The 25,415-nt window shown below is 42.9% G+C and overlaps 1 protein-coding gene across 1 annotated transcript in view; it reads right to left on the bottom strand.

Annotated features, from left to right (window-relative positions):
* Positions 1–2,096: 2,096 nt before the first annotated feature.
* Positions 2,097–25,415, bottom strand: part of Gna13 (G protein subunit alpha 13) — a 39,470-nt gene continuing 16,151 nt past the window's right edge. Inside the window, exons 3-4 of the mRNA XM_050164250.1 lie at positions 10,899–10,949; positions 2,097–7,187 (exon numbers count right to left, since the gene is read on the bottom strand). Coding sequence (XP_050020207.1) covers positions 6,615–7,187; positions 10,899–10,949 — 624 coding nt within the window. The 3' untranslated portion in view covers positions 2,097–6,614. The remainder of the gene's footprint in view (positions 7,188–10,898; positions 10,950–25,415) is intronic.

Genomic DNA, 25,415 nt, shown 5'->3' with positions numbered 1-25,415 from the left:
GGGGGGGGGGGGGGGGGGGGGGGGGGGCGCAGGAGAGGGAGAGGACGCTTGTGGATGGAGCACTGGTATCCAGGTGTGAGAACTGGCGCTGGGGTCCCCAGAGCCCGTGTCAGTACCAGGTGGGCCTGGTGGGAAATGAACTGGGAGCAGGCCAGCTAGCCTGGTGAGCTCTGGAGTCAGTAGAGACTGCCTCAATGACAAGGGGGAGAGCTATACCTAGTACACCCCCTGGTAACACCGGGTCTTGCAATGCATGCATGGATGCATACATACATACATGCATGCATCCATGCATACATACAGCTGAACGCATAAGTCACAAACATACAGATGCAAGTAAAAGGCATAACACAGTGGTGGTGAGCCATAGCTGTAACCCCAACACTTGATACCGAGACAAGAGGATTGAAAGTTCAGGACCATTTAATCCCAGCACTCGGGAGGCAGAGGCAGGCAGACCTCTGAATTCGAGGCCAGTCTGGTCTACAAGAGCTAGTGCCAAGGACAGGCTCCAAAGCCACAGAGAAACCCTATCTCGAAAAACAAAAAAACAAAAAAAAAAAAAAAAAGAAAAAAAAAGAAAGTTCAGGACCAGCTTGGGTTACATAAGTTTCTTGGTTCCCTCAAGAAAAGATTTGTAAAAAGTTAATGACTTCTAACTTGTGCCTTATAAAACGGGAAGGCAGTGGCTCTCCACCTGTGGGGTCAACCCCCTGGGTCAGTTGACTCTTTTGGAGGTCTGATGGCCTTAGGCCATCAGAAAGCACAGACAATTGTTGTACGTGGTCTGTGCACGTACTTGTGAGTATGGGTGTGTACATGGGTGTATCCAAGCACATAGTGTGTGTGTGATTGTATGTGTAGGCCAGAGGCCAACATCATGGTCTTTATCACTTTCTAACTTTTAGCGGTAGTGTTTCTCACCAATCCTGGAGCTTATGGACTAAGCCAGGCTGGCTGGCTGGCCAATGAGCTTCACGAATCTATCTCCAGCCCTGACGTTACAGGTGTGAACTACCATGCCTGGCTTTTCACGCGAGTTTTGAGGGTCAAACCAAAGCCCTCGTGCTTATGAAGCAGGCACTGAGTCATCTCCCCAGCAGAGAACGGCTGTCTCTTATCGTCTAAGGCCTCTGGGCTGAACATCTATTTTTATAAATAGATTTATGGGAATAGACAACGTAAAAAGGATACTTGGTGGTTCTAAACCCCATACTACAGTCTAATGAGAAAGTATTGGGCCAGCGTCAGGCCAATCCCAATAGAACATTCCACAAAATCCCTGGCTAGCGTTTCTCAAAACTACCAGTGTTGGCATAAACAAGAAAGTCTGGAGAACAAGGGACAAGCAACAGCTGAGAAGAGAGGACAAATGCAATGCAGGGTCCCGCGTGGCCTCCAGAAGAGGACTTCAAGGGGAAACTGAGGTATCACGTGAGGCTTCATATACAGCCATCCTTTTCATACTGGCTCTTTGTGACAGTCTCCTTCTAGACCAGACTGTAGTTACCCTGACCAGGCACTTGGGTCAGTCCTCCTGGCATAGCCCTCCTGGAGCCGGGATTAGCAGTTGTAAGCTCCAAGCTCAGCTCATTATTGGTTCGTTAGTAGTGACAAACATACCCAAGAATGCCTGGTGTTCACTGGGGAAGCAGCGACGCGTGAGATGCTGGGAAACCTTACTACCCACCCCTCCACCGCCCAACCGTACTCCTCCACTCTGTATCTGGAGGGAGAAAAACGAGTAGTGATGTGTTGCTTTTTAAATGCCAATTTGACGACAGCAGGCTTAGGAGTAATCCTGCTGTAACTGGATAAGACTGGGGCAGAGAAGCCTTCAGAGACCCAGCGCCTCTGAGAGAGGCAATTGCAGCAGGGGAGGGGGAGGGCAGGTGTGTCCCTTTCTGCTTCAGATAGTAGAGGCCTGGGGACTCCGTGAAGGCTGAGTCTCCCACCTTTAGCCAGCACCTGTTTCCGCAGAGGAAGAGCTGGGGAGAGGGAGGGTAGACCCCCGTGCCTTCAGCAGGGTGTGCTAGCTTCTGCTTTCAAATGTGAAGCTCACTCGGGTGTCAGAGTTGAAACATCATGCTATCGAATCGTTTATAAATGTTTATTAAATGTCAGTAATTTTTACAAAGCAAATATTAATAGTAAGGAAACAAATTTTGCAAAAATATGTACAAAAGTAAAAAGCCTAAATGAATAGCAACTCGTTTTATAAAAAGAAACCATTCCTTCCACTCACAGACCTCCTGGAGAAATAATTTACTGCTACTCTGGAACCAAAGCACTGGCCAAAGAAATTTACAACAGTATCAGACAATGTGCCTAGTTCCTGGAAAGTTATAAAAAGATGTACAGAGAAAAAAAACTAAGCCACAAATACTTTTATTCAGGGTAAAATAAACCATGTCTCGTTAGGAGCGGTATCTGTGACAGTCGCACTGAGTGCTTCGGATAAGGCTTCTTGTGCCCCGAGAGCTCACACGTAATAGAGAAAAGCCATCTAGTATTTTGCGATTCTGCTTTCAAGTAAGAAAGAGGTAAAGAGAGGTTACACAGTGCAGTCTGCTTCATTCCCTTATGCGCTTAACCAGGACACATTGCCTCCTTCCTTCCCGTCACTCCTGCTACCACCAAACGGGTACGGTTAGGGCCCAAATCGCCACTCTTTTTAGCAGTGCTGTTTCTGTGAATAAAATCAGAATCACATAGCAAAAAGGTGGTTTCTTGGGATCAGTGATTGTCACAGATTGGAAGTTTATGCTTCCTGCATTCAGGTAGGCTTCAATCCATCTGGAGTTTCATCACCGTTAACACAGCAAAGGTCACAAAAGTCTCTTCACAGCCCACAAGATACAGGCATGTGTGCTTGAAAGGGCAAATGGTAGTCTCTGCTCTTGGCTGAGTCAGGAGATCTCAAATTCAAGATCAAGAGTAGACAGGGGGACCCCGTCTCAAAAGCACAGATATACAAACAAATGGAAAACAATGTTCTGTGCCATTCCTTGGCACTTAAAACTGGATGGTTAGACCTGAACGCTATATATATAGGGACGGACAGGTCAATTCAATGCTCAGACATTCAGGCGGGTGAAGAATGATAGTGGACACACACCGCTTTGATGAATCAGGCAAGCGCCTGCCAGGTGAGGCTAGCGGTATCCAGCTGATGGTATTTGAGAAGCCACCATCAGGTTTGAACACAGAATTCAATCTTTAGTGGAAACTGACTAAGTCCTAACGTCGTACCATAAGCAAACGGCATCATGTGACCCATGCTTTCTAGACTGAAAAGCCATCCCAGCGTTAAAGGAAGAAAAGAAAGGAGACAGAGCTTTCTCCCGAGCAGCACAGCACAGGCTCGCTGGGCTCGTGGGATTCAATGTGCTGAAACAACAGGAAGATATAGCCAAGGCCTATTTCCAAATGAGAGGACCTGCAAGACTGTGCTCTCCATCTTTAATAAAATTAAAAGAAACGAAAAGGTAGCAGAGCGGCTTTCTCTAGGTTTATTTGGGGATTTGTTACAAAGATTTGACTGGGCTTTACAGGTAGGGTGCGTGAGTTCATACAGGAAATTCAGATTAACACTGACACTCGGTCTCCTCGAACGAGAAATAGAACATCACTACAAACTGCGATCCAGAGTAACGTTTCAAATGGTTTGTTTGGGTTTTGCCTAAATGTATCATTAAATAATGAAAGCACCAATTTGAGGGATTTCCAAAGAGCTTGAGTTTCAGGATATAACCACATAACTTGGAGATTTTATTCTTCATATAAACGAGGCATAACCGGATGTGAACACCAACGCTGAGGAACACATCCCGTCAGCATTTGGGCTTACACTGGACGGTGGTTGGTTCACTTAGAGGGTACAGGCTGTGCTGCATCTGACAACACTTGTCACTTCTGGCACCAATGTGGTCCTACTTCCTCTCACTTGAAATCAACAGCTGCCACCAACGGAGCATCACAGGGACCCGCTGGGTGTCAGGCGCCCACCACGGCACTGTGAGAGAAAACATGCTCCTCTTCAGGGTGCCCTGGCTTGTTTGGCTGCAGCTGCCTTCTGGCTATCAAAACCCTTTCCAGATAGAAAAACTGAAATGGAGGCATCAATTTAATACAGACAGCATTTGGCAGAAAGCAGCACTTCAGAACATTAGGAATATTTAAGTGGCAGAAACACACCTTCAAGATGATAAGAAGCCCTTTCCCCGTTAGAAACAATTAAGGTTAAATCTGTGGTGTCTTTCATTTATAAGGCAACTCTGTTAAATGTAAAAAAATTTCAAAGTCAACCAAGACACTTGTGTGATCGTGCGATGCAGGAAGGGGTAGTTAGGCACGGGTCAATCCACTTGCCCAAGACATGCAAAGTCCAATGCCCCATGGAGCTTCGACTCCAAGTCTCACTTTAGGGACTGGGGGAGTCATAGGCAGGGCAGGGAGGGTGGAGCACCTTCTCAATTCTGTTGGCTAAATTTTGCCTTCCTCTTCACACAATTCAATTCACAAAAGGACCTGACTTTCAGCTGTAAGATTCCTTTCAAACATGGACCAGAACTTTTTGGCTGAGCCTGACAGTTCTTTGAATTCTAAACAACCCGGTATAAACTGCAAGTAAGCAATCCACTGCTTCAGAATGTACTAGACTGCACTTGGTTCTGAGCGTCTGCATGCTCCAGAAGGATGCTGTGTCTAGCCGGGCGCTCTCGTCATTTCTTGGCAATAGTCACAATGGAGAAAGTCAGTGATCTGCTCTGACAGGCATGGTTTCTGTTCTCACCAGAGTCAGGTGTAACTGGACATAACTGCTTTCTGGGGGGACTTTCTACCTTCACTGCAGTTAGCTGTGGCCAATGCACAGCAATGCTTGCTAAATTAACATAAAACAAACCAAGTGTTACCGTGCACGTGCTCAAATGTCCATCAGCCCTGGAGTTATGCTAACCCCATACACTTAAACAATACATTCTTTTTGGCAAAAAGGACTAGATGTACAACATTTCAAATATACATAAATTATGCTACCAACACCTGCACTGTGATATTGGACTACATGTCTTAAGCTCATGTATTACCAGAGGCAAGAAAACACTGGAATTTATAAATAAAAAGACAGCAAGAGTTCAAATCCAAGACAAGTCAGGTCTGTCGAGAACACATCCCTCGTTAGGACACTAAGAGGCCCAGTTCTCACACCAGCCATCAAGGACTAAGGAACACCACTGCCTGCAAGCCACCAAGTTGACCAGTCTTTCCGGGCCCAATTTCTTGCCTGAGAAGAGTCACACAGTAACTGAGAGGCACCACAGTCCTCATGCATTCTCCAGGGAAAGCAGGGGTGTGCTCAGGCTATGAAAACTCCACAGGCCAGCTGGAACATGACAAATGCTTTCCTACGCCAGTCACTATGGGTATCTCTAATCACTAAGCTACTTTATGGGCATGGTTTAACTTAGCAGTGCTTGTGTTTGTGTGTGTGCGCATGTGTGTGTGAAAGGCAAACCTCCTAAGTATGGACCAAAAGAATTACTTGTCCTTAGATGCATTCTTAAGACATTCCAATGTACCTCAATAAGGTTGTCATCTCCTACACAACAGCAGCACCAACACATACAAACTGTGTCCACAGGGACACTAAGCATGAACGGGATACTCAAAGGATGACTTCTGCATATTTCACAGGAAAATACTGCCCACCAAGCTCTTGGTGACAAAGAACCCCCAAAACACCACAGTTAGAGCTGCTGAGATAGAGACAGGAGGGCAAAAGAAAGAAGACCCAACAGAGTTTTCCTCCAGCAAGGCACGAAACCAATTGAGATAGACACATGGCACTCTGGAACAGCTATGGTGCATGCCCTTTCTAGCTGCTGTTATGGCAAAAATGTTTCTAACACAGCATATTAAGTTACTGCTACTTAAATATGGAAAAGGCAAACTGCACGCCACTGGTTATTTTAGATCAATAGAGTCCATGTACCATTTGTGAGCGCACCAGCATCAGACCCAATTCCATACTGTAAACTTAAACACTAAGACATTACCTTCAGAAGCTACAGACACTGAGAAGAAAACTACTGCTGTGTGTGCAAGCAAGTGCAACACAGCGCAGCTCAGCCTCCAAAGACCTAGGCTGCTGGGCCCTAGACTGAACTTCCTCTAACAGCCCCTTCACGCTGTGTAAGGCACTCTCTCTCGGGTCTCATCTTAGAGCTGAGCATTCCTAGTCTTGTCCCTACAAAGAGTTAAGGATGCTGCCTACTCTTGGCACTGCAGGAAAACTCGGCTAGCAAGCAGAAGAATTCAAACCTGAAATTCACCTAGTGTGAGGCTGACCAGGAAGTTACACCTGGACTTAAATGGAAGCTGAGGTGGAAGTGATCAAAGCCTGGATTCCAGCAGATATTGGCAATGTGTTGTTAAGTGAGCAGATTTCAGTCCCACACTGAAGGCCGCAGAAGGACAAGGTCTCTAAGAAGTTAGACACAGAACTGAGACTTTTCTAATCGCTGTTGTAAACTGCTATTTAAAAAAACAAAAACAAGACAAACAGAAACAATCAAAACCACAACAAGGTATTAAAATAGCAAGTCTTGTCATCACTGGAGCATGAGCTGTTTGAGGTTGTCGTGGAGGATTGTGTCCTTCACGTCGCGGAACACAAGGCGGATGTTCTCCGTGTTGATGGCGGTGGTGAAGTGGTGGTACAGTGGCCTCTGCTGCTGGTCCCGGCGTTTGCCCCGGAAGCATTCCACCAGAAACTTTTGGACGTCTCTTAAGCAGTGTGGGTCCCCTTCAAAGTCTAAGAAGTAGTCTTTGATGCTCACAACTTGTACTTTCTCTTCAAGCAAGTCTGTCTTGTTTAGGAAGAGAATTATAGAGACATTGCTGAAAACCCGGTTATTGACAATTGTTTCAAAGATGTTCAGAGATTCTGTAAGGCGATTGGTCAGGCGATCCTCCATAAGCACCTGGTCAAATTCACTTGAAGACACAAGGAACAGTATTGATGTCACACTGTCAAAGCATTCAAACCAACGTTTCCGTTCTGATCTCTGGCCGCCTACATCAACCATTTTGAAAGGAACATTTTTAATTTCAAAGTCGTACTCGTGGATGCCTTTGGTGGGTCTCCTGGCAAGCAGAATATCTTGCTGTGACGGAATGTAATCCTGGAAGAGAAAAGGGTTTATACTTAGGAGTCCACGAGTAGCAATAATAGATGTGTGAATTAAATAATTAAAAAAAAAAAAAGAAAGAAAGACAAGGTCTTACTAGTAGCCCAAGCTGGCCTCTAGCTTGAGATCCTTCAATCCTCCTGTCTCAGCCTCCCAGGTGCTAGAATTGCAGGTGTGAGGCCCCACCACCGGTGCACATCTCACAGGGAGGTGGAACTCCCAGCTGACTTCACCCTCCTGCACACCCACTAGTACCCACTCCTAGGTCAGCCCAGAATCATTTCAATGCCCACGCTTCTCCATGCTGTTCCGCGCCCCGCTAAAAACAGGAGGATCTGAGAATATAATTCATGAGGCTCACTTTCCATGCTTGGTTCTGACCTACTCTCTAATTTGTTACAAAGCTTTTTCATTGTACACACCTCCTTCATGACGGTGAATAAGCCCCATACTGTCATACGTGTGAAAAACCTTTAACCTAGCACAAGTGACTATCAGTGTGCATGCTGGACTAGAGGCTAGTCTGTTTCCAGGCAACGGTTCAAACAGCTCTTACTCACTTGATGTGGGATTCCCCTCTGTATGCTATGAATATGTTTTGTTACCACTGGTTACTAAAGAAGCTGCTTCAGTCTATAGCAGGGAAGACTATAACTAGGCTAGAAGAGATATAGAGAGAGAGTAAGCAGAGTCAAGGAGAGGCCACATAGCTGCCGAAGGAAACAGATGCCCTGGAACCTTACTGGTAAACCACGAGCCTCGTGGTAAAATACAAAACAATAGGAATGGGTTAATTTAAAATATATGAGTTAGCTAGAAATATGCCTTAGCTATTGGCCAAACAGCGTTGTAATTAAAATAGTTTCTGTGTTATTATTCGGGTCTGAGCACAGGACATGCACACCCGCACACTTGTCCTGGAAGAGCATCACTGTCAAGGTTAGCTCTTCCCGAACCCTTCATGTGGCTACTGCCACATGATGATCCTCTTGCCTCTGCCTCCTCAGTGCTAGGATCACACATTTATGCACATGCGAGTGTGTGAGTATGTGCCTGCACAGGCGCGTGTGCACGCTCTTATGTTTAAGGCGGAGTATTGCTATGCTGTCCTGGCTGACCTGGAATTTGCTGACAACTCTCCTGCCTTAGTCTACATGTTCTGAGACTGCAGCTCCTACCTCCAGGCTGGTGAGCACGGAACAAGGTCTTGAACAAAGGCAGCTGCTGGCTGCAGGAGAGTAACTGCACCCCAGTGGCACACTTCCTTACATGCCCCGACTGGTTCTTCTTTCTCAGGCTAGTACTTTTCCACAAGTCCCATGGCTCTTTGGCAAAACTCAAAGAGGAGCAGTTTTAATACTTAGCTTCATGGGCAAAATATTTTAAAAGTCAAGGTAGGATGGAAAACTGACTTTACAAGCTGTCTGCATTTTATGTCTTTCCCAGGGCTCAACACATAGTAGGGTCTCTGTAGCTGTAACAGGAGAGAAGCAAACGGGATTCTGTGACTTGTCCTAAGTTCACAGGATGGGTGAGCAACACAGCACGGCCAGCTTTACTCTCCCCCCTTCCCAACAATGCGCCTGGGCTTCAGAACTCCTCTCAGTTCAGCAGTTTAAGCACCTACTATAAATGGCTGGGGCTGGCTAGACTACTTATTTACAAGCTATTTGTTGACTGCCTACTTTGAGCCAGGCACTGTCACTAGGCACCAGGGACTTAACTCTTACTATAAAGATGGAAGCGGGGTCCTCATGAAAGAATGGGTAAAAGACAAAGTAACCATCAACTGTGATATATGCAACAAAGAAACAAGGGCTAACTAATACAGACAGGAAAAGGATGACAGCTGTGGAAGCTAAGCCTGCTGCGCCAGCACTGAGGTGAAGTTCAGGAGGAGTTCAAGGTCGTCTTTGACTACACAGTAAGTTCAATTCTAGCCTGAGCTACAAGAGACCTTGCCTCAAAATACAACCCCAGCAACAATGAAAAGATGTATATGAATGGTGTGCTTAGAGAAAAACCTAACTGAAAACAGAAAAGCAGATCAAATTAGCTCTGTTTAAACTGTAAGCAAGCACTCTTTAAAAAGAAAATCATTAGCCAGACATGATAGTGCATGCCTTTAATTCCGGTGGAAGGCAGACACAGGTAGAGCTCAGTGAGTTCAAGGCTAGCTTGGTCTACAAAGCAGGTTCCAGGGCTGTGTAATGAGAGCTGGTCTTGAAGAGGACATGGGTTTAGTTCCCAGGATCCACATGGCAGAGGTAACTCCAGTTCCAAGAAAACCACCATCTTTGTCTGGGCTCCTGGGGCACCAGGTAAACACTGTGGTGCACATATACACATATAGACAAGCACTCATACACAAAAAATAAAAATAAATACATTTTAAAAAATGTTTAGGGCGGAGGAGGTAAACTCATTCAGTAAAGTGTATGCATGCAGCATAGGCCTGAGGTCCTGAGTTTGGATCCCCACATCAAAATGGTGGGTGTTAGCAGAGCCCCACTTACATCCCAGAGTTGGAGAGGTGGGGGCAGGAGGGTACCAGGGAGAGACCTTGTCTCAAACAACCAGAAGACACACAACCCCAAAAGCAGGCATCTCTACTCGCGTGTGCACACGTGCATCTGTATCCCCACCTACACATTATCCCCTAGTGCTTTCCTCCCCTTACAGGCATTGTGTGCACAAAGTAAGTTAGAAAGAACCCAAGTCCTGGGAGATTCTTATATCTATGCGGGAAAGCAAGTAAAAAATATACTCCTTTAAAGGCAAACAAATGTAATTAAAACTTAGCTTTGTTTTTTAAAACAGGTTGGCCTTAAACTTACGATCTTCTGTCCCAGCCCTCTGAGTGTTAGAATTGCAGATGTGTGCCATCACATCACACCCAGCAGGCAAATTCAGTAGGAAAAACATAGGGAAAATGTGAACACGAACCTGCTGGGGAAAAAAGTACAGGTCCTGGCGCCCCAAGTACATGGTATGCAACCCTCCTACCCGCAGCAGACTAGTTCTGGGTTTTTCATCAGCACGCTAATACTGAGGCCTCAGCGCCCAGAAGCTCTCACAACAGAAATCTAAGAGGAGGCAAAGGCAGCTGCACTAGATTGATTCTGTGACTAACAAATTACCTCTCGGGCAACAGCTCTAAGCAGTGAAAACCTTACTTCCAACGACTCTTGGGTATTCGCCAATGCAGAGAGCAGACAGTGGAGCTCCTGCCTGCCATGGGTACAGGAAAGCCATGAGCAGGCCTCAGCCCAGCTGAGTCAGACTCTGGAGTAAACACTGGGAAGATAACAAGCTCCTTCCAAGGGTGACTCTCTTCCCTCAGTTTCTTCAGCAGACCTTGAGGAAAGAGCCCTATTTCCCTGACTCCAATACAAAGGAGTCCTGCTCTATTTCTGATACAGAAACCCCAACAATATTGGAAAATAATAGATGATGTGCAATCTCATTTTCAAACACAAATTTCTTTCATGTTGAAAAACGAGGAAAACTGTCAGTGTTTGTAGCTACGAAGCTTCTTAAAGAGCATGAATCTGGCCACTGCCACCAGAAGTAACGGAAAAGGCAGGCTACTTAGCATTTTCTCTAACTTTCCTAACAAGCTGACCCCAAATTAAAAAAAGGAAAATGCTACCCTGATAACTGCTTCCAAGTATCAATGACCAGAACCATTGTTTTGAAACTTACTGGTACTCCAAGTTTATCCAAGTTATCCAGGAAATACTTCACAGACTCACCCTGAAAACAAGAAGAAAACAAAGTTACAAGGGCTTAGATGCTACAGTTTATGTTGTGCTCTGGGGCCCTACACTTGGTCCAAGCATACTTTGCTCAGTCACATTCAGGAAAGCTGAAGCAGGACTACCAAGTGTAAGGCCAGGTCAGGATACATAAGGGAGACTTTTGTCTCGAAAAGACAAAAAAGAAAGAAAAGAAAAAAGAAGAAAGCAATCAGGAAACAAAGAAACTACTTTGACAAATACTAACTTTCAAGCACTTCTAGGCCCTGGGTCAGTCCTCAGCACTACATTAAACAAACACACAAACAGCCAATCAGAAGCCCACAACAGGCACCTTCATTTGTTACGGTTTAATGGATGACAGCAAGACACTTGCTCCTGTACTTGACCTGTGACAATAGGTTAGCTTGACCGAAAAAAGGAAAACAATGTCTGCATTACGAAAGTTGTCACTGAAAAAGTTTCCAGGTCACTGTAGAGATTTTTGTCATGACACTAAATGTGGTAGGCCTCGTTTCCCAAAGGCTGGGTCCCTGTTGGCCTTGAAAAGAGTTTCCGTCTCAGGTCCCGCTACACCGAGGGCTCTGTCTGCCCCGCATTATGAATGGGTCGTCATCTGGCCACAGGTTAGTAGCACCTGACACTGGACAATGGGAACATAGCAGATAACTGAGTTATACAAAGCTTTTAAACACTGGCATGTTCTATTATACAGCATTTAAAAACCATATTTGCCAACAAGTATGCCTATCTTATCACAAGTCTATGGAAGGCTGTCACATTCCCAGTGTCGGGCAAATTCGGGGTTTCCTATATTCGAACACTAGCTGGAAGCTCAAGCTTTATACTTCTAGCAACAAAAACTTCAACTACTTTCCTTGGGATAGCGGGGTAGCCAAGTGTCCAAATGCCAGCCATTACTTTAGGCAAAAGCAGCATGGCCTGAAAAATGATGGCTGGAACAGCTCAAAGTAAGCCTAGTCATCCTTCAGTTTCTGAGACAGTCTTCCAGTTTCTGTTTCAATACACATCAGAAAGATACTCTAGGGGAAGACTGAACATAAGTAACCATTTTACTGTTCAATCTAGGGCAGTCTTCATCCAGGGAAACCAGCTATGGTTTGGGGCTGTGTGTCACGCCCACACACACTTCTGGCCACAAAAACAGGCGGATGAAGAACACAGCAATATGGACTGAGGCTCCCATACTCATCTGCTGCTCTTTACCTGAGGCACAGATGGTTGTGAGCTGCCGGAAGGGGGTCCACTGGAAGAGCAGCCAGTGTTGAGCCATCTCTTCAGCCCCAAGTTTCTCTCTCTCTCTCTCTCTCTCTCTCTCTCTCTCTCTCTCTCTCTTTCTTTCATCTATCTTTTAGTTTTTTTCAAGATAGCGTTTCTCTGCATAGCCTTGACTGTTCTGTAGACCAGAATGGTCTACAACTCAGAAAGATCCACCTGCCTCTACCTCCCGAATGCTGGGATTAAAGGCATGTGCCACCATAGTACTTCTAAGTACTATCTTTTAAACAAATAGTCCTTCCTTCCTTCCTTCCTTCCTTCCTTCCTTCCTTCCTTCCTTCCTTCCTTCCTTCCTTCCTCTTCTTCTTGAGACAGGGTTTCTCACTTTTCAACAAAGTTTTAATACCTCCCCCCTTTCTTTCTTTTGAGGCAGAGTTCCAGTGAATAACCAGAATTAGCTTTGAACTTACAGCAGGACTTTGAGGCCTCCTAGGTGCTGACATTAAAGGAATGAGCTACTGTGTGGCCAATTCAATACCAACTTTGAGTACACAGCTTTTGGTACCTTTCCATTTATATCCACAGTGATCCTTTGGACAGAGTTAAACATTTTTAACTGCTAAGCTCTCCTAGTTCCTCCTTCCCATACAGGGGAAACACTGAGTTCATTCTTCAATAGAGAATCTAGACAAAGATAAAAGAGATCCTGGCACTTGGGAAAAGGAGGTGCGGTCTGAGGACCAGTTCAAGGTCAGTCTGGATTATGTGAGCCTTGCCTCAAAGAACAACAACAATAAAAGAAAAGAAACCCATGTACAAGTCTACAGTAAAACTTCAACTACATAAAAAGCATTAAGACTAGTAATCTTACAAAGGTAAGATATAGGAAAGTGAGAATGCCCTCACCACGAGTACATGAGTACTATCTGAAGCAGCATCCTTCCTTCCCTTACAAGTAAATACTTACACCACCCTATTGTTTGAGGTTTACAGAAAACAGTACACATCCCAGAGGCATTACAAACACACACAAAACTCTTAGAAAGTCAGGAACACTACGCCCCATAAAATCTCTAATGGCCTTTGGTCTGCCCCAAGAACTTACTCAGCATGAACAAAGGATGCACACCAAAGGACATTTAAGCTGGGAGTGATTGCCCACACCAGAGATCAGGAGTTCACAATAGCAACAGCTTTAGAGCCAGTTTGATGCAAGCCCAGAATACCTGAGACCCTGTCTCAAATACCATTCCAAAAGGAATAAATAAAATGTCATTGATTCAGTGCCAATTACAACAATAAATTTGGAACATTATTTTTCCGCACAGAATTAGGAAAGAAATGTAATGAATCTAGGTATACTTAAACCTAAAATATTGTGTTATCAAATATAAATATTTGAGATCACCGCCATGTATGAAATACTTGTGCTAGTAAATGCTAAACTGAAGTAGTAGATCATAAAGTCAAAGCCTACAACCTTGACCTGCAAGGCGTTCTTTAACTTTTGTTCCTGCAAATGTGGCACAATACTCACATAGTGGCAAAGTCCAACCCATGTTTATGTCAGGGTCTTTAGTCCTTTATCGTACACGGCTAAACTATACAAACGTTTCAGGAAAAAACCCATCCCCATAGTTCATATGTGCTTGGATGTACCTTGCTATTATTAAAAAGATCTTAATTCTATAGCAGCACATGTTGATTCAAAGAGCTGTGAGACTTAGCTCAGTTGTATATTAACTCTTTAAAATATGGGTAAAGGTAACTGCAGCATTGTAGGTAAGTATAGCCTATAATCTAGAAAGGCTGAAGCTGGGGGATTGCCATGAGATCATGGCCAGTTTTCCTTACAGGGTAAATTCCAAGTAAGCTTAGGATATCTAGTAAGACCCAGAGCAAGAAGAGAGAATAGGAGGAAAAAGGAGACAAAAAGGAGGGTGGAGGAAAGAAGAAATCACGGCAACTTTAGAACTACAAATACTTTAAACAGTTCAGAGTGCATACTGCTCTTCTCGAGGCCCTATGTTTGGTTCCCAGCAGTCAACAGCCACTTACCTGTACTCACAATCACCTGTGACTCTAGCTTCTGTGGGCACCTGCACTTGTTGCACATATACACACACATACATAATTAAAAATAAATATTAAAAAAGATTTACTTTTATGTGTACAAGTGCTTGTCTGCATGTATGTTAGTGCACCGTGTGCCTGCGGTACCCACAGAAACCAGACATGTCAGATGCCCTGGAACTGGAATTCTACATGGTTGTAAACTACCATGTGAGTACGGGAAACTGACCACATGGGTGTCCTCTGCAAGAGCACCAGGGCTCTTAACCTAGGAGACATCTGTCTAGCCCCAATAAAGGCACATCCTAAAACCAAAGCTACTACACACTTCCCACCACCTCTGTGCCTGTCTCTCAGTGCTGGGACTTCAGCAGAATGCTTCCCACACCTGACTGAAGGGATTCACCTGAAATCTTGTGGGCTCAGATTAGTTCCTAACTTATTAGAAATTGAAAATTTCATGAAAACCAAATAAGTGGTAACGATCACAGTAAGGGCATGTAATACAGACAGGTCAGGGCCATATAGTCCTGTCTCAGAACGAAGGAAAAAGAAAAAAGTCATGGTGCAATTGCTATCAAACCTTGGCTTCTACAGACACTAAATGAGAGTGCATTCGGGACTTTGAAATTAAAATAATTTACACTCCCCACATTTAAGCATATGATGGACTTCGACTACTCCCGTCTTGCCTTCCTTCCCATCTCAGCCGTATTTACTCAAGGACATAATACATTCTATGTTATTTCTGTGGAAAACACATCTTGGCTAAAACTGTCTCCAATCAAAAAAGTTATGTTGGGGCTGGAGAGGCGGGGTAATCTGGTCCCCCCCCCCACACTCTTTCTTAACAAGGTCTTGCCTATGCTGACCTTGAATTCAAGATACTCCTGTTGACACCTCCTGAGTTCTAAACACCAGTAGCTTTTAAATGCATTGAAGAGAAGTAAAACCATGGAGAAAACTCTTCTTACAATCTCAAAAGCAAATAAACAAGCAAACAAACAAAACTAAAAAAGCACAAACTGTTTATAATCTACAGTGTACCCCTGAAGGCTATGAACACATAGCAGGGTTTCTGTTCGGGGACCCCAGGCTTCTGATGGTCCCTGTTGTTTGTGTCCAATGCTGGCTGCCTGACATGTTCACCTTCAAGAGCATGTGTGAACCAAGGAGGAAGGGCTGGGAGAAGGCTCCCTAACTAACTTTTTCTTAACAATTTCAGTACTCATGTCTTCTAATTTACTAGTGCTGGTGTGAAGAAAAAGAAGGGAATTGGAGTTCTTTCTTTAACCTTGAGTGAGTGATTTGACCAAGTTTCCAAACTTTCCTAGGTTCCTATTTCCCCAACAGTGGACAGAATTCAGTGGCTCAATAATCAATTCTTCACTGTACAAAGTACACTGACTTAAAGTTAGATTCTCATGTTGGACCATGATGGCACACACCTTTAATCCCAGCACTTAAGAGGCAGAAGCTGGAAGATCTCTGTGAGTTCAAGGCTAGCTTGGTCTACAGATCAAGTCCCAGAACAGTCAAGGCTACAAGAAGAAACCCTGTCTCAAAACAACAAAACGAAACAAAAAACAAACAAACAGAAAAAAGTAATAAACAAAGAAACAGAAGCAGGGAGATATATAAGTTCAAGACCAGCCTGATCTACGCGTAGAGTACCAGGCTAGTCACAGAAAGAATGAGACCAGTCTCAAAACAAAGTTGGATTCTCTTTTTAGTATAAGTCATGTTATTAACCTGAATTTTGCTTTTGTTGTCTCATTATCCAAGTCATGCAGCTTAGTCTCTCTATAAATACAATAGAGGACTTCATGGGGTACATAAGGAACACTATAAGTTAAGACTTGTTGAAATTGAGTTAGCTTTTCTTGGTCCAGTCTCTACTACCAAAAGAAATTTAAAATCAAATTTCACAAAAAAATCCATTTCCTGGTTCAGACTAAAAACCTCATAGTGTCACTTCTAATTCTTTTTCCTCTGCAAAGCAGGGAGGTAACTTTTTGGCTATGGACATTTAGGATCCATGTAAACGTGTAAACAACGGCACTGTAGCCTATAGACCTGATTCTAGCCTCAAACATCCTGTTGGCAAAGTCAATGCACATCACCTGAGAGACTCTACAAACCTTCAAGTTGTAGCTAAGCTAGAAACAGACAGCTACATTGTCCCCCATTCCCGAGAATCATTTGTTATAAACATACTTTCTTTGTTTGTAAAGACATGGGCCAGAAGTTAATCCAAAAGCTGAGAACCTATGCTAGAAAGTAATTTCTAAAAGCAAATAGACTGAGGGACCCAGTACACTTGACACCTACTGCCCCAGATGCTAATTCCAAGTGCCCTTCTACAACCTGAACTAGCCAAAGACTGTGTGTTCCTTTCTGAAGAATATCACATTTCAGCTGGATAGCCCAAGAATATACAAGAAGAAACCACCTATTCTTTGAGGGAAAACAATCAAAACTACTGACAGCTTTATGCCAATAGGGAAAAAGACAACTTTATTTGAGGTAATTAAGAAGTAGAGGTTTAAAAGCCTTAGTGAGGATTCAGTGGTTCAAAGCACTTGTTGCTCTTCCAGGGACACAAGTTCAGATCCCAGAACCCAAGTCAGGTGGCTCACATCTATAATTCTAGCTTCAGGGAATCCAATGCCCTCTTCCAGCTCTGTGTGTTCCACATGATGCAGACACAAATATTTTACTCTAGAACGAAATCGGGGAATATATAGCAATGCCTTTAACAAAGACTGTCTGTAGAATGATACTGGAAAGAATCTGCAACTTCAGCCACGATAGAGAACCACTGGATCATTTTTATTTATCCAGACTGAGATCAGCTGTCTACCCACAAACGACAGTACTCCTCAGGCCAAATCCAGCCCACTGCTTGTTTTAGGCTCATTTCTCAATGATTGGGAAAAACATGAAGAGAATTTTTAACATGTGAAATGGTGTGAAATCAAATTTTAGAGTCTAAAAATAAAACTATATTGATGCACAGCCACACTCATCTCTGCTTCCACACCCTGCAGCAGAAGGGGGCAACAGAGGAAGCCCATGCACACTCTCCTCTCTTTGTACCACTGCACAGGGCACTGAGGGTGATGGTGAGCAAGTTTTAAGATGAGGATTCTTCAAACAGCACCAGTACTGCCACGGTACTCCAACCACCCCCTCCGCCAGCTACACTGACAAGTTCATATGCACAATAAAAAGACAAAAGAGGATTTTGAATGCCAGGCTTTTAATATGCACCACATCAGTACTTGCATAGTGATTACGCTAGATGGTGAAGCACCGTGTTTACTATGTAATGCCACTGTAGCTAACTATAAGAATACAGTGTGGGTCAGCACTTACAGACTAAACATCTCCACCTATTTCCAAAGTTTCCATGTGGTTCACTGTTTTCCAAGCAAGGAGTGTCATTTACTGCTGGAGAGCTGATTAAGTCATGTTTGATTGCAGCAACCAAACAAGCACGTCCAAAGATGACAGACTTAATCTTTCAGTGAGAACTCAAGGTTGAGCACAGTAGGAATAACCTAAACACTAGGTGGATCTCTGTGAGTTCGAGGCCAATCTGGTCTACATACATATCATGGTCCAGGCCAGCCAGGGCTACAGAGCAGGACCCTGTTTCAAAACAAAATTAGCAGCAATAACAAACAGACTAATGATTTCTAGAACTTTCCTCTATTCTTGCTGAGTTTATTATCAATAGTGCTCAGTCAGTCGTGTCAAGTTTTAAGTAGCCGAAGAACTGAGACAACACCACATCAGTGCAAATGCACTGGACTCTGACAGTGGGAAAGCATGAGTGGAGCAGGGAAGGGAGTGGAGGGATAAACACACAAAGCCATGAAAAGAGCTAGGCACTCAATTCCTCGTGAACAGGAACCTTGTGGGAAACACATTAAGTCAAACAGTGCCAATGAGGAATTTAATTTACTCTTGCAAACTTGGCCATCACTACATCCAGGAATTTTGTCAGAAAGAGAGAGAGTCAGTATTCTGGAAACATAGAACACTTTGCCTAGCATGCATGAAACCCTGGGTCTGACCCTCAGCACCAAGGTGCAGTGGCACACACCTGTAACCTCAGCACTTGGAAGGAGGCAGGAGAACCAAAGTTCAAGATCATCCTCTGCTTGATAGCAAGTTTGAGGCCAAAATGAACAACATGTGACCCAATGTTAACAGAGAAAAGATGAAGGGAGGGTGAAATGAGTATTCTGATGCACCCTGGACAAGTTCAGTGCCGTGGCCTGAGAGATGGCTCAGCCACTAAAGGCAAGGCTCACAACCAAACTACAAGTTCAGTGGCCCAAGAGTGGAGACATTTTACTAAATTTTCTGAGCATGGGGATGAAATGGACTTTCTTCTTCTAGACAAACACTACCCTTAACCACTGCTGCTGAACACTGGTTTTTGAAATTAGCTTTGGGAAGAGTAGATTCTATTCTTGAAGGAGTTCAACCTAAAATTATAAGGCAAAACAGTCTATTTTAGAGACGCTTATACTCTGGTAAATCCATCTCAACAACTGGCATTATGACTGAATCTCTAGCAACGTCAAACTGTTTTTATACACTCGCTGTGGTAAAAAGGAAGTGAATCCCCATTTTCACATAAATTTACGACGCATGTCCAGTTCCAAACTCCAACTTCAATTCCTGAAGCATCCTTCAGATTCTAATACAGGCACAAAATCCATTTAACTGCAAACTAAAGCTTCTCCCAGCCTTCTAGCAGACGAGGTTAGCCAATGACAGCACGCTAGAAAGCTCAGTGGGAAAAACCTGCAAATTTTTTTTGAAGAATTAACTGCACTCAATGAGACTGCATGCTCACGTGGCAATGTCTATCTGCACTTTGCTGCTCTGAGGATGGAGAGTAGGTTCTCACACATGCTAGGTAAATACTGAGCTACATCCCTAACCAAAGACATTTTCAAGGATCAGATGTGTAAAATATTATTACACATCATCATTAATGGGTGAATATTTACAACGGATTTTGAAGGTAACAGTAAGCATTAAGCCTGAACAGGCAAAAATAACTTGATTTTTCTGCTCAGTAAAGCCACTCTTACATAAAGCTATACATAATTTTATTGCATTTTGAATTGTACTGCTACGGAAGTTTGCAGAAACTTGTATTCTCTTATAATACTTAGGTATGACTAGTACAGTAATGCTTTTCATCTTTTTTTTTAAAAATATTTATTTATTATGTATACAATATTCTGGCTGTGTGTATGTCTGCAGGCCAGAAGAGGGCACCAGACCTCATTACAGATGGTTGTGAGCCACCATGTGCTTGCCGGGAATTGAACTCAGGACTTTTGGAAGAGCAGCCAGTGCTCTTAACCACTGAGCCATCTCTCCAGCCCATGCTTTTCATCTTATATCTTGGCATGAGAAGTTTCAACTACATTATTTGGCCCTTTAGTAAATGTGTTCTGGAAATTTAGTTTGTTTATCTTAAGACATAGTGTATAAGTATGTAAACCTAACTGTCCTCGAACTCACCATGTAAACCAGGCTGGCTTCAAATTCAGAGGCCCGCTTGCCTCTGCCTCGGAAGTGCTGGGATTAAAGGTGTGTGGTAGCATGTCAAACACCTATTTTGTTTTGAGGTGAGTCATGCTATGTTGCCCAGAAGCCCAAATGCCTGAGCTTAAGTGATCTTTCTGCTTCAGCCTAAGGACTACATAGTTGGTGCAACCACACCCAGCTTAGGTAAATGGTCCTTACTGGTACAGACCAGAACTGTTTGACGTGCTTATTAACATAACACGGGTTCTCAGGTCTACTAAAAATTTCTCATGCCAAAATCTTAGAAGCTGCAAGAGAAGAGATTCTGATGCAGTCATCCTTGGCATCACTTCATATCTCCACATACATTTTAAAAATAACTTCATCTTTTGTGATTATCCAAAATGAACTTTTAAAAAGCCTGGTAAGGGTTAGAGAGATGGTTCAGGGGTTAAAAGCACTTGCTGCTCTTCCAGAGGACCTAAGTTTAGTTCCCAGCATCAATATCAGGCAACTTACAAATGCCTGTAACTCCAGCTCCAGAAGACTCAATGCCTCTAGTCTCCGTAGGCGCTTGCACAAGTCACATGCGTGTACACACTCATTAAATTTAATTAAGTTAAAAACTATAAAAAACAAATCTTTGAAAGCCTGATAAAAAGGGCTAGAGATTGCTCAGTGGTTAAGAGCACTACGTTCCAGAAGACTCAGGTTCAATTCCCAGCATCCATGAGGCAGCTAACAACCATCTGTAATCCTAGTTCCAAGGGATCTGAAGCCCTTTTAGTCTCCAAATACACTAGGCACTCATGTGATTCAGGCATACATGCAGCAAAATACACATAAAATTAAATAATAATAAAAAGGTGTGATTAAAAATGCCAAGCCACTAAGACTCTAGGTTAGAAATTTAATTTACTTTCATTTTATTACAAGAGTAGGTTTTAAGCAACACTGCATATTCTTCATAATTCAATTAAGTTACACATGTACGCAGACTCACACAAAAATCAAGGCTCCACTTGAGTTTAGGGACAGCCTGGTCTAAAATGAAAGAACGAATGAATGAAAAATAAATGAGGCTAGAGGATAGGGCTAGACACAGGTTTACTATCGAGACGCTCATCTGACTGGGATTGATAAGCGAATGATTTTGGAGAAAACTCTGGGAATAGAGAAGGACCAAAGAGCCAATCTACTTATGTTGCATGGTTAAAATCTACCAGGCAACTGTGGTGAGCCACACCTGTAAGCTCCAACCCTGAAACAGGAGCGTCTGTGAGTTTAAAGCCAGCTGGCAAGACCTTGTCAATAACAACAGAAAAAAAAAAAAAAAAAAACCCAAACCCAACCAAATCCCTATTTATTAGGAATTGCCTAGAACAAGAAGAAGACATTGTTCTCAGTGATAAATACTGACCCAGTGGGCCAGAATTACTAGTTTGAACACCAAGGGATTATACTATCTCCTGTTTTTATTTTAAGAATGAGCCCCAAAGCTAGACATGGTGGCAAATGCCTGTAAATCCCAGCACTTGAGGCTGAGACAGGAAAGATGCCATGAGTTCAAGGACAGCCTGGACTACACGACTATCAGGCTTGAGGTTCAACCTGTGCTTTTGCAAGAGCTGTGCACTTTCCTTCCTCTGTACCCACACCAGAGTCAGACACAAATCCTTCCAGTCTCTACCCAAGGACCTTACTTTTCTTGGGAGAGATGGAGAGAATCCAAGCTAAGAGTCTGCAGAGCAGCTAGACTTGCCCATTTTATAGAACTGAAAAATCTGAAGGACAGAAGCTATGTATGGTTTATCCAAGACTAATTTAAGGAGCAGAGATTGAAAGAAAACTATTTTAGAGGCAAGATTCCAATTCTTGGTTTTTCCCCAGTAAGAGTCAGTTCTTGAAGAAACATCAATTTAAGATAAACTCATTTTTACTCTTTCTTTCCACTGACTACATTTCTCCCAGCTGCCCTGCCCGCCCTCAGGAATCATACCCTTCTGTTGTTTGCACTGAGGGTTTGTGCATCCCAGAGTACCTTCGTTTGATAAATGGTCTCCTATGGAAACACCTAGACTTAAACTTTTGCTCTCTGTATTCCAGAATGGGGTTATTATCTTGTACATAGTAACAGCTAGAAAGAACATCTGCTGGATGCTTAGTATTGTAACTTCCCCTTTTTGACATCCTGTTTCTATCTTGTATTTCTACAAACGCCAGTCACTGAGACTGTAACATATGGAATGATGGTTTTTAGAGTAATGAATACTAAGTTTTATCTGCTTATAAAGATAAGCACAGAAAACAGAAAAACAAGAGATGAACTTAAGTGTATATGGCTAAGTTCTTCCAAAGCAAAAGTCCATTTATTTATAGTATGCCTTGATTTCATGAAAAACATTATTGGAAGATACAGTATTAAGATGATATAAAGACAAAACTCAAAGATCTGCAGTGTAAGGGCAATCGTTAAATGTTACTGCCAAACAAAAAGGCACACAAGAAAAGTGATGAGGGCTACAAAAGAGAATATACAAGTAGAATCTTGAAATCACATTTATTCATGTGTGTGTGTGCATGCATGTGCACATACACAAGCTGTGGCGCATGTGTGGAGGTCAGAGAACAACTCCTTCTACAACAAGGGTAGTGGGACTAAAGCTGTGCTGTCAGACTCGGCAGCAAGCACTTCCTTCACCCACTGCGTCAGCTTACTGGCTTTCCAACAGGGCTGAAGGGACTGGATGATGGTGAAACTTGTACGGATATTTAGGTTTCTCAATAATTGTCTTCTAACCAATAGCCAGGCAGGGTAGGGCCTAGCTCAGGTCTCCGTCTGCAGGATTAGGGGGAGCCACAGATCATATGGAATGTGGAAGGTTCTTGCCACAAGCAGACATTCTAAATACACACACAAGGACATTGGACAGATGTCAAATTCCAATAAGAACTGTAGGTAGCATGTATTAATATGTCTTAACTTCACCGTACCAGACTTTATGAGGAAAGTCAGAAGGCGAACTAAAATCTGATTGATTGTACACTGGGAATTAGCTCTGTGCTTCAGTGTTTAGTTAGCAAACCTAATCCCCAGCACTGGGGGAATAAAACATCTACTCAGACAAACCATCATTGCTTCATCTCATAAAATGTGAAAAACTTAAATGCAAGGCAATTAGATATGCTTTCAAATGAGAAAAAGTTTTCACTGAAAAGCATTAAAAAGATTTTTAAAGGGTCACATTTTTTTTCTTTCTGAGCCTCTTTCAGTTGTTACTGCCATCATCTAATAAGATTTTGATCTTCTGTCAAAATCATTAAAAAATATCAAAATTCAAAAGAAAAATCTATCCATTCATCAATATTCACTTTGTGGGGAATGGTAGTATAGGTCTGTAATCAATCAATCATTATTCACTTTGCAGGGCCTACTGGCATAGGCCTGTAATTGCAGCTTCTTAGAAGCCTGGGGAGTTGAGGCAGGAGGGTTCTAGAATGAAGGCTAGGCTGGGCTACAGAATGAGTATAGCCTGGGCTACAGAGCAAGATCCTAACTCAAGAGACTGGAGGGAGGACAGTATGCCTGTTAATCCCGGTCTGTTTCACTTCTGCCCTTCTAACAGCTCCTCTTGCCTGGTTTTAAGGAACTTCTTTTATTGATCCATATCTCTGAAGTTTTTTAAAAAATTTTCATCTCGCTTTTCTCTGGAAAAATATTTGATGTTATACAAACAGTACACTACTGTCACCTCTGTAAGTGTATGTAAAGCACCTCCCATCACAGGAACACAACAATATTTACTGATAGCAAAAGAAACTGCAATTTCCCCTTTGCTCTGTCAGTATACCAAAACCAACTACCCTCTAAGTTAAAGAAATTTCAAATTTCTTTCTAGCATTTTCCGTATCACAGTTAACAATTCTAAGAGTCAAAATTAGTCAGTTACATTAACTCTCAGTATTTGAATTGTTCTTCAAAATAAAATCCTGAACCAATCTAAAATAGTTTATAACAAAGCAAAAATTTCCTCAAGAATACTACCTCTACACTTGGGAGGCAGAGGCAGGCGGATCTCTGTGAGTTCGAGGCCAGCCTGGTCTACAAGAGCTAGTTCCAGGACAGGTTCCAAAGCTACAGAGAAACCCTGTCTCAAAAAATAAAAAAAAAAAAAAAAAAAAAAAAAAAAAAAAAAAAAAGAATACTACCTCTGGCTTATTTAAACCCAAGTTTAGTCTACTTCTTCTACCGCACAGACTGTAATAACAAGCAGCGTGTGAGAGACACCCGTGGGAAGAGCCACACCATCAACTTTATTATACAGGCTGCTAACTTGTCACGACTCTCAGTAAGTGCTTTATGTCAAATGTTTTAGATTTACCACCAAAATCATTTGTGGATAGTAATCTTTTTATTTATTTATTTATTTATTTATTTATTTATTTATTTATTTATTTATTTTTTCAAGACAAGGTTTCTCTGTAGCTTTGGTGCCTGTCCTGGAACTTGCTCTGTAGACCAGGCTGGTCTTGAACTCACAGAGATCCGCCTGCCTCTGCCTCCCCAGTACTGGGATTAAAGGCGTGCGCCACCACCGCTCAGATGCGGCTAGTAATCTTAATTGATGTAATTTATCTACTAAAAGTAATTCCCCTGCTATAGAAGTCATAAAAAGAAAGTACTTTATTAAAATGCTTTATTTACCCTGGAAGAACAGAGATCCAACCATCCCTACTTGCGTTTATAAATGTGTGTCCTACAAAGGTGCTCAATTCTGCCAGTATCTCATGAAAGTAAAACCCACTTTACGTGGGAAGGACATTCACGCTGCAGACTTGGGATAGCTCTGACCAACAGGATAGCAGTATGGTAAGATTTATCCCATACGGTACTTTTAGAATCACTACTTTGGCTTCCTAAGAATCTCCCACTGAAGTAAAGTTCACACCATATCTAAAGAATCTACTGGTATGGAGAAAAATAACCTCCAGGAGATGCTAATGCTGCAACCATAAAGGGCAGGATATGAAGCTGGACAGAGTACCAAAGAGTTTATCTCAGTACCCAGTATGTATTCAAATACCAGCGGAAGAAAACCAATGTCAACAAAGATGTCTCAGATGGTATAGAGTATCACTTTGTGATTTTTTTTTACCCCTAGAGAGCATGAATAGTTTAGAATGCCACCGCTGCCTGTGACATTTTCAGGGGATCTCGCACCCTGTTCTGGCCTCCCTGGGTGCCTGTGCACACGATGCATCATGTGTACATTCAGACACACACAAGGAAAAAATAATAACCCTTAAGATAAAATTTCAGTCATCTTCTCTAAGAAGAACAACTTTCCTACTCTCCGGTTTTCATGTAATACATTCAATACAATAAAGGTCAAAGTTCTGGGCCTTGAAAAATGCCTCAATGTTAAACTTTTGAAAGGAGCCCATCATACACAATCTGAAAACCATATAAAGAACAGACAGCTCAGTGCATATGTTGGTTAGTGTTCTGTTTTGTCAACTTGGCACAAGCTAGAATCATCTGGGAAGAGGCCCCTTACCCGAGGAATTACTGTCACCAGATAACCTGTAGACA

Source organism: Alexandromys fortis, unplaced genomic scaffold (assembly GCF_014885135.2).
Source record: "Alexandromys fortis isolate MF-2015 unplaced genomic scaffold, M_Fortis_MF-2015_v1.1 scaffold_156, whole genome shotgun sequence".
Taxonomy (NCBI): domain Eukaryota; kingdom Metazoa; phylum Chordata; class Mammalia; order Rodentia; family Cricetidae; genus Alexandromys; species Alexandromys fortis.
The sequence above is the reverse complement of the archived record's forward strand: the minus strand, read 5'-3'. Positions and strand labels throughout refer to the sequence as shown.